Source organism: Euprymna scolopes, chromosome 15 (assembly GCF_053919585.1).
Source record: "Euprymna scolopes isolate OS-2025 chromosome 15, ASM5391958v1, whole genome shotgun sequence".
Classification (NCBI taxonomy): Eukaryota; Metazoa; Mollusca; class Cephalopoda; order Sepiida; family Sepiolidae; genus Euprymna; species Euprymna scolopes.
In genome coordinates, this window is record NC_136496.1 from 45,835,313 (window position 1) to 45,851,592 (window position 16,280).

The 16,280-nt window shown below is 28.0% G+C and overlaps 2 protein-coding genes across 5 annotated transcripts in view; one reads left to right on the forward strand and one right to left on the reverse strand.

The window, feature by feature from the left end:
- Nucleotides 1-16,280, reverse strand: part of LOC145293813 (adenylate kinase 2, mitochondrial-like) — a 187,158-nt gene that overhangs the window by 134,048 nt on the left and 36,830 nt on the right. The gene's annotated exons all lie outside the window — the stretch shown is intronic.
- Nucleotides 1-16,280, forward strand: part of LOC145293812 (peroxisomal acyl-coenzyme A oxidase 1-like) — a 156,116-nt gene that overhangs the window by 92,233 nt on the left and 47,603 nt on the right. For all 4 annotated transcript variants that reach the window (XM_080140423.1, XM_080140422.1, XM_080140421.1 and 1 more), the window contains exons 6-7: nt 10,298-10,413; nt 13,514-13,683. In XM_080140423.1, coding sequence (XP_079996549.1) covers nt 10,298-10,413; nt 13,514-13,683 — 286 coding nt within the window. The remainder of the gene's footprint in view (nt 1-10,297; nt 10,414-13,513; nt 13,684-16,280) is intronic.

A 16,280-nucleotide genomic window follows, 5' to 3' on the forward strand; every position in this document is an offset into this window, starting at 1 on the left:
AGTAGGTAATGTTGTTTTAGATGTTGCATATAGCTAATATTGTTTTAGATGTTGCAAATAGCTAATATTGTTTTAGATGTTACAAATAGCTAATATTGTTTTAGATGTTACATATAGCTAATATTGTTTTAGATGTTACATATAGCTAATATTGTTTTAGATGTTGCAAATAGCTAATATTGTTTTAGATGTTGCAAATAGCTAATATTGTTTTAGATGTTGCAAATAGCTAATATTGTTTTAGATGTTACAAATAGCTAATATTGTTTTAGATGTTACATATAGCTTATATTGTTTTAGATGTTGCAAGTAGGTAATGTTGTTTTAGATGTTGCATATAGCTAATATTGTTTTAGATGTTGCAAATAGCTAATATTGTTTTAGATGTTGCAAGTAGGTAATGTTGTTTTAGATGTTGCATATAGCTAATATTGTTTTAGATGTTGCAAGTAGGTAATGTTGTTTTAGATGTTGCATATAGCTAATATTGTTTTAGATGTTGCAAATAGCTAATATTGTTTTAGATGTTACAAATAGCTAATATTGTTTTAGATGTTACATATAGCTAATATTGTTTTAGATGTTGCAAGTAGGTAATGTTGTTTTAGATGTTGCATATAGCTAATATTGTTTTAGATGTTGCAAATAGCTAATATTGTTTTAGATGTTACAAATAGCTAATATTGTTTTAGATGTTGCATATAGCTAATATTGTTTTAGATGTTGCAAGTAGGTAATGTTGTTTTAGATGTTGCATATAGCTAATATTGTTTTAGATGTTACAAATAGCTAATATTGTTTTAGATGTTACAAATAGCTAATATTGTTTTAGATGTTACATATAGCTAATATTGTTTTAGATGTTACATATAGCTAATATTGTTTTAGATGTTGCAAATAGCTAATATTGTTTTAGATGTTGCAAGTAGGTAATGTTGTTTTAGATGTTGTATATAGCTAATATTGTTTTAGATGTTGCAAATAGCTAATATTGTTTTAGACGTTGCAAGTAGGTAATGTTGTTTTAGATGTTGCATATAGCTAATATTGTTTTAGATGTTGCAAGTAGGTAATGTTGTTTTAGATGTTGCATATAGCTAATATTGTTTTAGATGTTGCAAATAGCTAATATTGTTTTAGATGTTACAAATAGCTAATATTGTTTTAGATGTTACATATAGCTAATATTGTTTTAGATGTTACATATAGCTAATATTGTTTTAGATGTTGCATATAGCTAATATTGTTTTAGATGTTACAAATAGCTAATATTGTTTTAGATGTTGCAAGTAGGTAATGTTGTTTTAGATGTTGCATATAGCTAATATTGTTTTAGATGTTGCAAATAGCTAATATTGTTTTAGATGTTACAAATAGCTAATATTGTTTTAGATGTTACATATAGCTAATATTGTTTTAGATGTTGCATATAGCTAATATTGTTTTAGATGTTGCAAATAGCTAATATTGTTTTAGATGTTACAAATAGCTAATATTATTTTAGATGTTACATATAGCTAATATTGTTTTAGATGTTGCAAGTAGGTAATGTTGTTTTAGATGTTGCATATAGCTAATATTGTTTTAGATGTTGCAAATAGCTAATATTGTTTTAGATGTTACAAATAGCTAATATTGTTTTAGATGTTGCATATAGCTAATATTGTTTTAGATGTTGCAAATAGCTAATATTGTTTTAGATGTTGCAAGTAGGTAATGTTGTTTTAGATGTTACATATAGCTAATATTGTTTTAGATGTTACAAATAGCTAATATTGTTTTAGATGTTACATATAGCTAATATTGTTTTAGATGTTGCAAGTAGGTAATGTTGTTTTAGATGTTGCATATAGCTAATATTGTTTTAGATGTTGCAAATAGCTAATATTGTTTTAGATGTTACAAATAGCTAATATTGTTTTAGATGTTACATATAGCTAATATTGTTTTAGATGTTGCAAGTAGGTAATGTTGTTTTAGATGTTGCATATAGCTAATATTGTTTTAGATGTTGCAAATAGCTAATATTGTTTTAGATGTTACAAATAGCTAATATTGTTTTAGATGTTGCATATAGCTAATATTGTTTTAGATGTTGCAAGTAGGTAATGTTGTGTTAGATGTTGCATATAGCTAATATTGTTTTAGATGTTACAAATAGCTAATATTGTTTTAGATGTTACAAATAGCTAATATTGTTTTAGATGTTACATATAGCTAATATTGTTTTAGATGTTACATATAGCTAATATTGTTTTAGATGTTGCAAATAGCTAATATTGTTTTAGATGTTGCAAGTAGGTAATGTTGTTTTAGATGTTGTATATAGCTAATATTGTTTTAGATGTTGCAAATAGCTAATATTGTTTTAGATGTTGCAAGTAGGTAATGTTGTTTTAGATGTTGCATATAGCTAATATTGTTTTAGATGTTGCAAGTAGGTAATGTTGTTTTAGATGTTGCATATAGCTAATATTGTTTTAGATGTTGCAAATAGCTAATATTGTTTTAGATGTTACAAATAGCTAATATTGTTTTAGATGTTGCATATAGCTAATATTGTTTTAGATGTTGCAAGTAGGTAATGTTGTTTTAGATGTTGCATATAGCTAATATTGTTTTAGATGTTGCAAATAGCTAATATTGTTTTAGATGTTGCAAGTAGGTAATGTTTTTTTTGATGTTGCATATAGCTAATATTGTTTTAGATGTTGCAAATAGCTAATATTGTTTTAGATGTTACAAATAGCTAATATTGTTTTAGATGTTACATATAGCTAATATTGTTTTAGATGTTGCAAGTAGGTAATGTTGTTTTAGATGTTGCATATAGCTAATATTGTTTTAGATGTTGCAAATAGCTAATATTGTTTTAGATGTTACAAATAGCTAATATTGTTTTAGATGTTACATATAGCTAATATTGTTTTAGATGTTACATATAGCTAATATTGTTTTAGATGTTGCAAATAGCTAATATTGTTTTAGATGTTGCAAATAGCTAATATTGTTTAAGATGTTGCAAATAGCTAATATTGTTTTAGATGTTACAAATAGCTAATATTGTTTTAGATGTTACATATAGCTTATATTGTTTTAGATGTTGCAAGTAGGTAATGTTGTTTTAGATGTTGCATATAGCTAATATTGTTTTAGATGTTGCAAATAGCTAATATTGTTTTAGATGTTGCAAGTAGGTAATGTTGTTTTAGATGTTGCATATAGCTAATATTGTTTTAGATGTTGCAAGTAGGTAATGTTGTTTTAGATGTTGCATATAGCTAATATTGTTTTAGATGTTGCAAATAGCTAATATTGTTTTAGATGTTACAAATAGCTAATATTGTTTTAGATGTTACATATAGCTAATATTGTTTTAGATGTTGCAAGTAGGTAATGTTGTTTTAGATGTTGCATATAGCTAATATTGTTTTAGATGTTGCAAATAGCTAATATTGTTTTAGATGTTACAAATAGCTAATATTGTTTTAGATGTTACATATAGCTAATATTGTTTTAGATGTTGCAAGTAGGTAATGTTGTTTTAGATGTTGCATATAGCTAATATTGTTTTAGATGTTGCAAATAGCTAATATTGTTTTAGATGTTACAAATAGCTAATATTGTTTTAGATGTTGCATATAGCTAATATTGTTTTAGATGTTGCAAGTAGGTAATGTTGTTTTAGATGTTGCATATAGCTAATATTGTTTTAGATGTTACAAATAGCTAATATTGTTTTAGATGTTACAAATAGCTAATATTGTTTTAGATGTTACATATAGCTAATATTGTTTTAGATGTTACATATAGCTAATATTGTTTTAGATGTTGCAAATAGCTAATATTGTTTTAGATGTTGCAAGTAGGTAATGTTGTTTTAGATGTTGTATATAGCTAATATTGTTTTAGATGTTGCAAATAGCTAATATTGTTTTAGATGTTGCAAGTAGGTAATGTTGTTTTAGATGTTGCATATAGCTAATATTGTTTTAGATGTTGCAAGTAGGTAATGTTGTTTTAGATGTTGCATATAGCTAATATTGTTTTAGATGTTGCAAATAGCTAATATTGTTTTAGATGTTGCAAATAGCTAATATTGTTTTAGATGTTACATATAGCTAATATTGTTTTAGATGTTACATATAGCTAATATTGTTTTAGATGTTGCATATAGCTAATATTGTTTTAGATGTTACAAATAGCTAATATTGTTTTAGATGTTACATATAGCTAATATTGTTTTAGATGTTACATATAGCTAATATTGTTTTAGATGTTGCAAATAGCTAATATTGTTTTAGATGTTACATATAGCTAATATTGTTTTAGATGTTACATATAGCTAATATTGTTTTAGATGTTACATATAGCTAATATTGTTTTAGATGTTACTAATAGCTAATATTGTTTTAGATGTTACAAATAGCTAATATTGTTTTAGATGTTGCAAATAGCTAATATTGTTTTAGATGTTACATATAGCTAATATTGTTTTAGATGTTACAAATAGCTAATATTGTTTTAGATGTTACATATAGCTAATATTGTTTTAGATGTTACATATAGCTAATATTGTTTTAGATGTTGCATATAGCTAATATTGTTTTAGATGTTGCAAATAGCTAATATTGTTTTAGATGTTACAAATAGCTAATATTGTTTTAGATGTTACATATAGCTAATATTGTTTTAGATGTTGCATATAGCTAATATTGTTTTAGATGTTGCAAGTAGGTAATGTTGTTTTAGATGTTGCATATAGCTAATATTGTTTTAGATGTTACATATAGCTAATATTGTTTTAGATGTTACATATAGCTAATATTGTTTTAGATGTTGCAAATAGCTAATATTGTTTTAGATGTTACAAATAGCTAATATTGTTTTAGATGTTGCATATAGCTAATATTGTTTTAGATGTTGCAAATAGCTAATATTGTTTTAGATGTTACATATAGCTAATATTGTTTTAGATGTTGCAAATAGCTAATATTGTTTTAGATGTTACAAATAGCTAATATTGTTTTAGATGTTGCAAATAGCTAATATTGTTTTAGATGTTGCATATAGCTAATATTGTTTTAGATGTTGCATATAGCTAATATTGTTTTAGATGTTACATATAGCTAATATTGTTTTAGATGTTGCAAATAGCTAATATTGTTTTAGATGTTACAAATAGCTAATATTGTTTTAGATGTTGCAAATAGCTAATATTGTTTTAGATGTTGCATATAGCTAATATTGTTTTAGATGTTACATATAGCTAATATTGTTTTAGATGTTGCAAATAGCTAATATTGTTTTAGATGTTGCAAGTAGGTAATGTTGTTTTAGATGTTGCATATAGCTAATATTGTTTTAGATGTTACATATAGCTAATATTGTTTTAGATGTTGCAAATAGACAATTTTGTTTTAGATGGGACAAATAGGCAATATTGTTTTTAGATGTTTCAAATAGATGTTATTTTAATTGTTGCAAATAGGCAATTTTGTTTTCATTGTTGCAAGTAGGTAATGTTGTTTTAATTGTTGCAAATAGGTAATTTTATTTTAGATGTCGTAAATAGGCAGTTTTCTTTTTATTATTGCAAATAGGCAATTTTGTTTTAATTGTTTTAAATAGGTAATGTCGTTTTAATTGTTGCAAATAGGTAATGTTTTTTTAATTGTTTCAAAAAGGTAATGTAGTTTAAATGTTTTAAATAGGTAATTTTGTTTTAATTGTTGCAAATAGGCAATTTTGTTTTAATTGTTGCAAATAGGTAATGTTGTTTCAAATAGGTAATGTTGTTTTAGATGTTGCAAATTGGTAATGTTGTTTTAAATGTTACAAATAGGTAAAAGTGTTTTTAAATGTTTCAGATAAGTAATGTTGTTTTAGATGGGCAAAAATTGAAAATAAGTATTCAAATCTAAAATTTAAATAAATTTATATATTAAAAAATAATCTGAGTAAATCTCAAAATATTTTTGAGATTTTGTCAAACATTGTCTTATAGTTTCTTATACTTTACGTGACATCCTCACTTAAATTGACAAGATATTTGGACCATTCTTTAACAAAATTGAATATTCATAAAAGAAGATACATTCTTGCTATGGATTGATTAAAAGAGCTGCTCTTTTTCGAAAGGAGCTGGTGTGGCTTCTGTTTGAAAATAGAAAACATGATGAGGATCAAGTTTCTATTTTGGTTGTACAAGTCGGATCTGCAGCAGTTCCCAAGCTAGTAGAATGTGTAAAGCAGTGGAGGTTTGGATTAATACATCTATTAACTTCTATTCCCTCTCAACTGTCACTGATTAATTGGTGTGCAATTAGTTTTGATGAATGTGCATATTTGTGGTGTAAGGGCAAACAGAATGTCAGGTTATTCTTTCATGTCGAGATGGTCTTTCCTAGACGCTGTTATGTTAGCGTTGTTAATGAGAGATTGAACTACTCCAATATTATTCATTTTTTTCTAAGTCACATGATGTGTCTGCATTCTCACCATGGCAAATAATATCTCGAGGCATTTGTTAAGCTGATTGGTTGGTAATACTTTCCTTTCATTTGGGTTGAGACTTATGTATGTGATTAAGTAAACCACTTAAAAGGATAAGGAAGAAATCTTTAAGCTCAATTGCATAAACATAGGCAAAAGCAAGATAGTTAGCCACGTCTTCTGGCAGAACACCAAAAATGACACAATATTACTAAACTAGTAACTAAATAATAAATCTAAACAAATTGCTTGTAACTCAGTTGGATTCACACACACGTTTTTTTCAGTGTTCTGAATGTTTTATAAGACTGTGCTGGAATCAAGATATCATATGTATAGCAGTTTTATGTGTGTTATATTTTCCTAAATCTGTTGCCAAGATGGCTGGAAAAATGGTTGGATCATTCTATTGCTCCAGTAGGTATCTCACTATCAATGCAATCCTTTATCTGTATAAGAACCAAGTACATCCTAAAATGGAGAACTGCTGCTACATCTGGGCAAAAGCTGCTTGCTGTGCCCTATCCTGCCTTGATCGAGTTCAAAACCGAATTCGAAACCTAGTAGATGATACCCTTTTCTCTTCTCTGCAACCTCTTTCCCACAGAAGAGAGGTTGCTAGCCTGTATCTGGTCTATCTTTATTCTCATGTCATGTGTTCGTCTGAACACCAATCTAGGGTCCCTCCTTGCTAAACTTTCACAAAAACACTCCACTAGCTACAACCAATATCAACAATTTCCTCCACTCTCTATTTGAGTCTAAATCTAAACGTAGTTTCCATGAACAAAGCTTCTTTCCCAGAACCGCCCACCTGTGGAACACTATTCCACTGGCCTACTTCCCAGCCAACTACAATATGGTAGCTTTCAAGTTTAATGTAAACAAGTTCTTGTTGAACTGTCCCTTTAAATATTCAAATTCTACCTAATCTACACCATTAATGATTACTACACTGCCACCTTACATTTATTAACCCATATCCTCGAGTGACCTTCAGGCCTTGATAAGTGGTAATTTCTTTGTATAAAAAAGTTGCCACCATATTGTCGAGAAGCACAAGAATGACTGGATCGTTTATTGGAATACCAACATTATTTCCTTTGTTAGGCCAGACTCCAATCACTCTATACAATGTGGAGGGGCAATTTGTTATCCATACTTGAATCTGCATACATGGTTTCAAAAAATAAACTGTTGGACATATCAGAATTTCTTATGAATATGTGTATTTTGCTAAGAAGATACACATTAAAAGATATGCTGTAAAACTTCTGAATGAAATTAAGCATATGTTAAAGTGGATTCTTTGTGACATGATTAAGAAAGAATATAGTGAAAAATAGAATTTCTAATTTTTATATATTTTAGAGCATTTTATAGACACGACTAAGACAAAATTAGCACCATTTCATGTATTTTCTGGCCAGTAAAATGGGTAACAAATTGACCCTCTAGATGTATGGGTTGACCATCCCTGGATTGTGGACCATGATAAGTACTTACTTTTATTGAATTTTTGCTGTTATAGATAGCTTAATTGCATGGCTGTTAAACATCCAAGACAGAATTATTTAACAAAGGATTTTCAGTTGGTCCTATGATTCTTCAGCTTAGATGTTCAAGTTGTACAATTAAGGAAATATTTCTCTTTTTGTCTGTATCATTATTGTCAGAAATAGTTTTTCTTTTCACTTTGTTTACTTTTTCTGCACTGTGAAATATTCTGGGGATATTTTCCTCTTCTTTCTTTCTCTTGAGTTTGCTTCACTGCTGCTAATGTTGTTGGTCATGTGACTAATTTCTGCTTGTTGATTGATCTGTGCATTCCCGTATTTTGTGACAAGCAAATCCAAAAAATCTATCGAGGTCTTGGTGGTTAAATATGTCAGAAAAATACCCACTTGCAGGAGAGAAGATACACGTGGGAAATATTCTCACTAAGAAAGATTGAATTGGAAATGTCTATCACTATAACTAGATATTTTCTTCTAAGGCCTGAAGAAAAGGGACACACCTCAAGCTACAGTTTTTCCAAGCAAAAAGAAAAGGATATTTCTATTCTAGCCATATTCAAAGGAGGAACGAAGAAGATTTTTTTACCGGGCTTCTTGCATCTTCAGAGAACATTATTATCCGAAGAATTATGTGTATTTTTTTACAGGTTATTCCTTCAGGAAAATGAGGGAATAAAGTCCTTTCTATAAAAGAACATCCTCGGAACATTATTTCAGATAATAAGTTATCTTTGTCTGCAGGTATTTAAATAATCTACTCGATAGGACTTTATTTTTTAAAAAAGACGACATTAAAAAATATAAGCTTAAATTGCAAACAAAGGGAGCAAACTCTTTTCGACTTTGCTAAAGTATTTCAACCTTTCTAAAAAAAATCCTATATTGGTTGAAATCTCATATCACAGCAGTAAGTAAAAAAAAGACCTTCTCAACCCGTCCGTCTTTCTTTTTTCTTATCTTTTGTAATTGTTACCACACAAAGGACTTTCCTTGTAGTTGAGAGCATAATCTTAGCAGCAGGCATCTCGTGAACTTTTTTTTGGTTTTGCCTTGACAGAGTACAAAATAGACTTTGTGGCTAAGTGGGGGATGCCCTTTTCTCTACTCTGCAACCTCTCTCCCACAGAAGAGATGTTGCGAGCCTATCCTTGTTTTATCGTTATTTCCATGGCAGGTGCTCGTCTGAACTCCAATCTCTGGTCCCCCCTCGCCAATCTTTCACGAAAAACACCCGTCTAGCTGAATCCACTGTCAAAAATTTCCCCCACTCTTTATCTGTGTCTAAATCAAAACATGGATTCCATGAACAAAGCTTCTTACTTAGAACTGCACGCCTGTGGAACTCTGTTCCGTCTGCCTGCTTCCCACCTGACTACAACTTGGATGTCTTCAAATCCAACGTAAACAAATTCCTAATGAACCGCCCCCTTAAGTAAACACTTCATCAAATCTCCACACTAACGTAATGTACTTGCAATAACCCTTATCCCTGAGTGGCTTCTGTGCCTTGATAAGTGGTGACCACCGTGTAAAAAAAAAAAAAAGTGTATTTTTTTTTCTTTTCTTAATACAATTGTTTGTTTGTTTCTATCCACCAAGTCTTTTCTCTTCTCATTTTTTTGTTGCTTTTTTCCCTTTTGTATTGGTAATGTTTTTATATGTCGAAGTGACCTTCATTGAAAGTGATAATAATAATTTTGACATATCTCATGAATTGACTAGTATTTTTTAAGGCAAATAATTTTCAATATAATTGTCAGTCATGGTTTTTCTATCAATATTTTTGTATTGCTTATTATAAACAATAAACATGTTTATCATTTGTAGTTGAAATCAGAAATCCATATTTGCTTGATTTAATTCTCATTTGAAACAAATAATGAAATAGCTGCCATATCTCGAAATATATTCAAGAACTGTACATGTCAGCTTCTCTTCTGCCAAGCCGTTTTTTATTGATTAATATATTTTTTATTAGTTAATTATAACTAAATGGATTTAGTTGCAACTGTTGTCTCATGAAATGAATAACTGACAACATTTTTTATAAAATAAATGAAACTAAATTTTTAAATTTATAATCTAATTGATCTCATCTTTTGTTTAAATAAAAATTCACAAATATATATTTTTGTTAATTATAAAATTCCAAAATTCTTGAATTGATTAAAAAATTAATTTCATGAAAAACATGTATTTTGATTTTAGACAAAATTTTTGTGACATTAAATATTTTGTAATAAAACTTCATCTATAATAGCAATAAATGTTTTATTTATTTTTAGGAGTGACTGTTGGAGACATTGGCCCTAAAATGGCTCTCAATGTTATTGACAATGGCTTTCTTTATTTAGATCATGTACATATTCCACGCAATCATCTATTAATGAAATATTGTCAGGTAATTATTTTGTTATTATTATAATTAATTATTCATTTTTCATTTTCTTAGCTGGGTATAGGACATCCTACCAAATGCCATACATTCTCCTGCTATCTTATACATTCCAATGTATCTTTTTAAGATTCTAACCATCCCTTTAAGTGCAATCGTTTGTATCTGTCTTGTACTTGATTGACTGGGTATATTTGACAGACAGTTTTTGAAATTCTTTTTCCTATAATTACTGGTGTGATGGAGGTCTTTCTAAGATTTCAGTTTCTTTCCATGCCCATATATATAGCATTCATGTTTGCAATTAACGTCTTTAATAACATTAACTATCTCTAGTCACATTTCCCCAAGTCACATTTCATAGTGTAGACTTGCTTGATAATTAGTTGAGAAGAATGAAAACTTCAATTTAAGGCATTTCCATATTTGTTCCAACTTGTAATGCATTGGCAATTGCCTTTGACAACATCCGCTATGTACTAAGTGTAACTTGTTGTATGGGCGTACACATCTTACTCATATTATCTGCCCTCAATCCATAAAATCAGGTGATATTCACAGATTAAATGACACTTTTACATATTGTTTAAAAAACATTTAATTTAGAATAACAAATATAAATTTATCAAATCAGAACACTATGAGAAAATTAACTATATATTTATATAGTATGATTATAGCTTTTTTAAAATTTTTAAATTTTATAATTTTTTTTTTCTGTCAAATTCAAAAAAATTAAAATTAATGCAAGCATCGCTACAAATAACAGAATCAACTGCTTCATTATATTTAAGAACATTTTTTTTAAATAATATTTTTGTGTGAAAATCAAAGAAACTTATGAACGATCCATAAATATCACTAGCACTTTTGATTCTCCATGAATCATCTTTAGATGACGAAAACAAATGAGCAAATACAGGAGAAAAGAAGAGAACTAAGAGTACAATTATGAATTACTTAAATCTTCTACCTGGCTATGGCCGATGGAACAAGATCAGACTATCTTCTGTGTATTAAATAAAGTGTTCTGTTCAAAATTCCAGATAGATTCCCGATTTCAACATAAAAATTTCTGAGTTTAACAAGACACACTTGAAGAATGTCAGAGGTTACATCGCAAAAATATTGTGAGAATTATTACCCAAAATGAAAGCAGTAAATTTTGTTAATTAAAATAACTTTTTGGATTTTACTCCGCTCCCATTTCAACATGGAATATTAAGGAACGAAGTTGTGTATGTTAAATGTTTTCTTTATTATTATTTATTTATTCGGGTTAGTTTAAAACATGTTTCTATTATCTGTTAAAGTTACTCTCTAGTGTGCAAAGAATAAAATTTTGAGTTGAATTTCTTACTGAAATGAATCTCAGATATTAACTAATAGAGAAGATTATTTTTTCTTATCTGGCCTTGGTGCTGAGATTGGTATGTAGTATCTGTTTTGAATTAAAAGAGGAAAAATTCTAGACTAGGTCAACAATTTTTCTAGGTAAGTTTATCTTGTAGTGCTCAATATTGATCAGTTCTCACATTAAGCTTGACCTTACTGTGTCACATCAATTTTGTAATTACCTGTTTTTCATATTTGTGAATTTATTTTAAGTTATCATTTTCTGTCTTTATTCTAACTTTTCAAAGTAGTTTTATTACTAGTCTATCACTATGGATTTCTCTGTATAAAAAAGGGTAAGTTTATCTGTTATAGAAATATATACATTGGCAATTAGGTCACCAAATCTAATAAGAGTAAAATTCTATAAGAATTCTATTAAATAATGCTGTTCCATTTAATTAAGAAAAACTCAGGTTTCATCCAAATTAGGAGATAAAAAAAATTCAAATTGCTTAAAATACTTCAATAAATTTCTATGCATGTTTGACAATCTAAAAAATGTAACAATGGATAAAAAATAAGGAATAACCAATTGTGTAATCTGCATTGTTTCATATTTTTCACTCTGTATTTTGTCACACATTTTATGCTATTTTTCATTTCATTAAGCATCTTAAATTTTCAAGAAGTTAATGTAGTTTGCTTGAAGCATTTAGTTTGTATAAAAAGTTAATTCATAGAAGGCAATGCAATGGAGAAAAGTAACAAATTGACAGAAACTGAAGCAACATAAGATATGTAACGGTGGAATGAGTTCTGCAGATTTCACCTTTTTATGAATAAAATATATTTTTTATATTATGTTACACTCTTGTTTTGAAAAATTCAAAGTTATAATTACCAGATTTCTAAAATATTTTGCATAAATTACAATTCTATTTATATTAAATAAAGGGTGTTTCCTTTTTTTAGAGGCAGTGAGCTTTAAATTAAAATAAATCACAGGAAAATATTTTTATCGTACAAATATATGGTTTATTCCAAAGATTAATTTTTAGCATTTTGTAATTTAAATACAATTTCAGGCATATAGGCCTTGTGGTTTGCATGTATATGGCATAATCTAGAGGTCCTATTTTCACAAACTCTATGCATTAAATTAGGCTGTATTTCGGCAATAACATATCGAATGTTGTCTTTCAAATAGTCTATTGTGTCTGGTTTATCAGCATAGATATGAGCCTTTACATATCCCCAAAGAAAATAATCTAATGGGATTAAATCGCATGAACAAGGTGGCCAGTTGACAGGTCGATTTTGTGAAATTATTCATTCATCAAATGTAATTAAAATAAATTTGCACAATTTGCAAATGCTGCTTGGGTGTCAGTCTCTTCAGGATGAATTTCCAAACCAAGCCGAACTCATTATAACTGATAGTTACCAAACATGCAATTACAGAAAATAGAGTTATCAATTTAAAGTTTGCCGCCTCTAAAAAAAACACCCTTTACAATGTATTTCATAATTTCTAAAAATGGCTTAGAATTTAAAAATGTTAATGTTTTGAACATAAAAATTCCATTTAAATATACAAACATCAGATCAATAAGAGCAACAAATGTTATTTTAAACATCACACAATAGAATTATAACTTTTTTTTAAACAAGTAAAATTTTGATCAAATAAAACATAGCAAGTATCAAATATGTGTTTGTACAATTCATCAACAGAAAAGTAATGTGCATAAATTGATTTTTTATCCAGTTGGAAAAGGATGGAACCTATGTTGAAAAGGCTAACACCAAACTTTTTTATGGTTCTATGATGTATGTAAGAGCTATGATGATTCTTGATGTATGCCAAGGTCTTATTTCTGCTATCACTATAGCAATACGTTATAGTGCTGTTCGGAAACAAACAATACTAGATCCAAGGTAAGCAAATATATATTTTTTTCAATTCTGATTGAAAATCAACCAATCATTATTAACTTTTGAACATATGACGTGAACACATTACTCTATTTTTTAACTTTCAGAAATCTGCTTCAGACAAGCAAGTCATCTTGAATTATTGTTACAAAATGTTTGTGTTTTAACCCCAATCTGTATCTTTATGAATAAGAATAAGCTTTTTCCCTCCAAGAATAAGATTGCCACCAAACTACGGGTGACGTTGGAAATTTTTCTTGAGATGTAAATGGCATTAAAACAAGATGTTTGCTTACTTGATATGAAAAGTCAGCTACTAAACTTTGAATAGTAGAACTAAATAAGAAAAAAAATGAATTGATTAACTAACTGAATTTTTTTTGCTAATAAAGTAATATATTTTTTCACTAATTTTCCAGATTATATTAAGAATAGCAATAGTGTAGAAGATTTTTACATGGAACTGGATAAATAAAAAAATAATGGTAACAGGGAATTTTATGAAACAATTGGTTGAAATAATTAACAGTATGTGATTTACATATTGGTATTGTGTTAAAAATAAAATGTTCTTTGTAACAATAATTTTATTTGTTTTAAGGATTAAGTTGACAAGAAGAATAAAATGGTGACAACAAAAAAAAACAATGGAAAAGATGTCTGAATAAATGTATTGAATGTTGAAAGGCTTAGTTTGAAGATTAATTCTATCTTGAGAAATGTGGCTTCAGTTTTTATGCATGCATTTTAATTCTTCTAAGCTCCTTTATATTTTAAAATATTAAAGATTATACAAATATAAATATGTATATATACAAATTCAGTAATTACTTTTTTTAATAATTTTTTAGATTACATTTAATTACATCTGCCAAAGTTGAGGTCATGTTTTCAGTCAATTTTTGTCACTGTGTCTACATCGCTTGACCAATTGTCACCAAATTTGGTCAAAGTATTGGTCATGGTCTAATTTAGAAGTGATTTAATTTTGGGATATTCAGGTCAAGGTAGACAACACAGAAAAAGTTAACATCACACCTTTGGTGATCACTACTTAGACCATATTGTAGCCAATCATTGGCTACAATATAGTCTAAGTAGTGATCACCAAAAGTGTGATGTTAACTTTTTATCTTGTTATCTAATCTTGATCTTTGAGCTTAATCATGAAAAGTTCAGTTGCAGTAAAAATTTACAGAACATCAAGTCTAGATTTTTCTGAATCTGACATATCAATTTGATTCTCTTTTGTAACAGTAACAACCACCATGCAAAAATTCAGCCTGATTAAATAGTTTTGAGTTATTAATGTTTCAATCAAATTACTTTGGGAATACTGCATATCATATGGAGAAGTAAGGTCTAAGTAAGACTTTGGCTCATCCCTGTGTTGTCAGGTGGAGGTATGTTGTCTCATGACCTACTTATATTCTTTTTTTTATAGTTAACATCAAAATTAATCAAAGTAATATAATTGTTTGGTCAAAGAAATACCCGATCTCTACATTGAACTATTGAATTATTTGCTGCTTATGCTTGTTCAATGTGAACACAGACTTAACAAAGTTAATGTAACTGTTTATTGGGAAAGGAGTTGGGGGAGACCTGGACTTATGGAGGAAGTTTAATTACCAATCTGTACTTCAGCTTAGGGCTTAATAAAATGAAATTTTTGCTTAAAAAATAACTTGAGGCCATTAAAAGTCAATTTCACAGAATTTGAAAAGAAAAACAAAACAAAAAAAAACAAAAATAAATCAATGAAAAAATTCATTTTTTGTTGGGTTTTTTCTGCCTTCTGTCTAATGTAAACACATGCCTTACAATGTAAAAATGTCAAATATTTTCTGGAGATAGGGGAATTCACACACTCGTGTGGAAATTTTATTGACACTACATATTTTTTGCTTATAAATGAAGAAGTGAAAATGTTAGCTAAAGTAAAAAAACCAAAGCCAAAAAATATAAAATAAAAAAACATGCCTATAAAGCGTCAAAACAAAAAATATGAAATAAAAAAGCATGCCTATAAAACATCAAAACAAAAAATATGAAATAAAAAAGCATGCCTATAAAGCATCAAAACAAAAAATATGAAATAAAAAAGCATGCCTATAAAACATCAAAACAAAAAATATGAAATAAAAAAACATGCCTATAAAACATCAAAACAAAAAATATGAAATAAAAAAGCATGCCTATAAAGCATCAAAACAAAAAATATAAAATAAAAAAACATGCCTATAAAGCATCAAAACAAAAAATATGAAATAAAAAAACATGCCTATAAAGCATCAAAACAAAAAATATAAAATAAAAAAACATGCCTATAAAACATCAAAACAAAAAATATAAAATAAAAAAACATGCCTATAAAGCATCAAAACAAAAAATATGAAATAAAAAAGCATGCCTATAAAACATCAAAACAAAAAATATAAAATAAAAAAACATGCCTATAAAGCATCAAAACAAAAAATATGAAATAAAAAAGCATGCCTATAAAACATCAAAACAAAAAATATAAAATAAAAAAACATGCCTCTAAAGCATCAAAACAAAAAATATGAAATAAAAAAGCATGCCTATAAAACATCAAA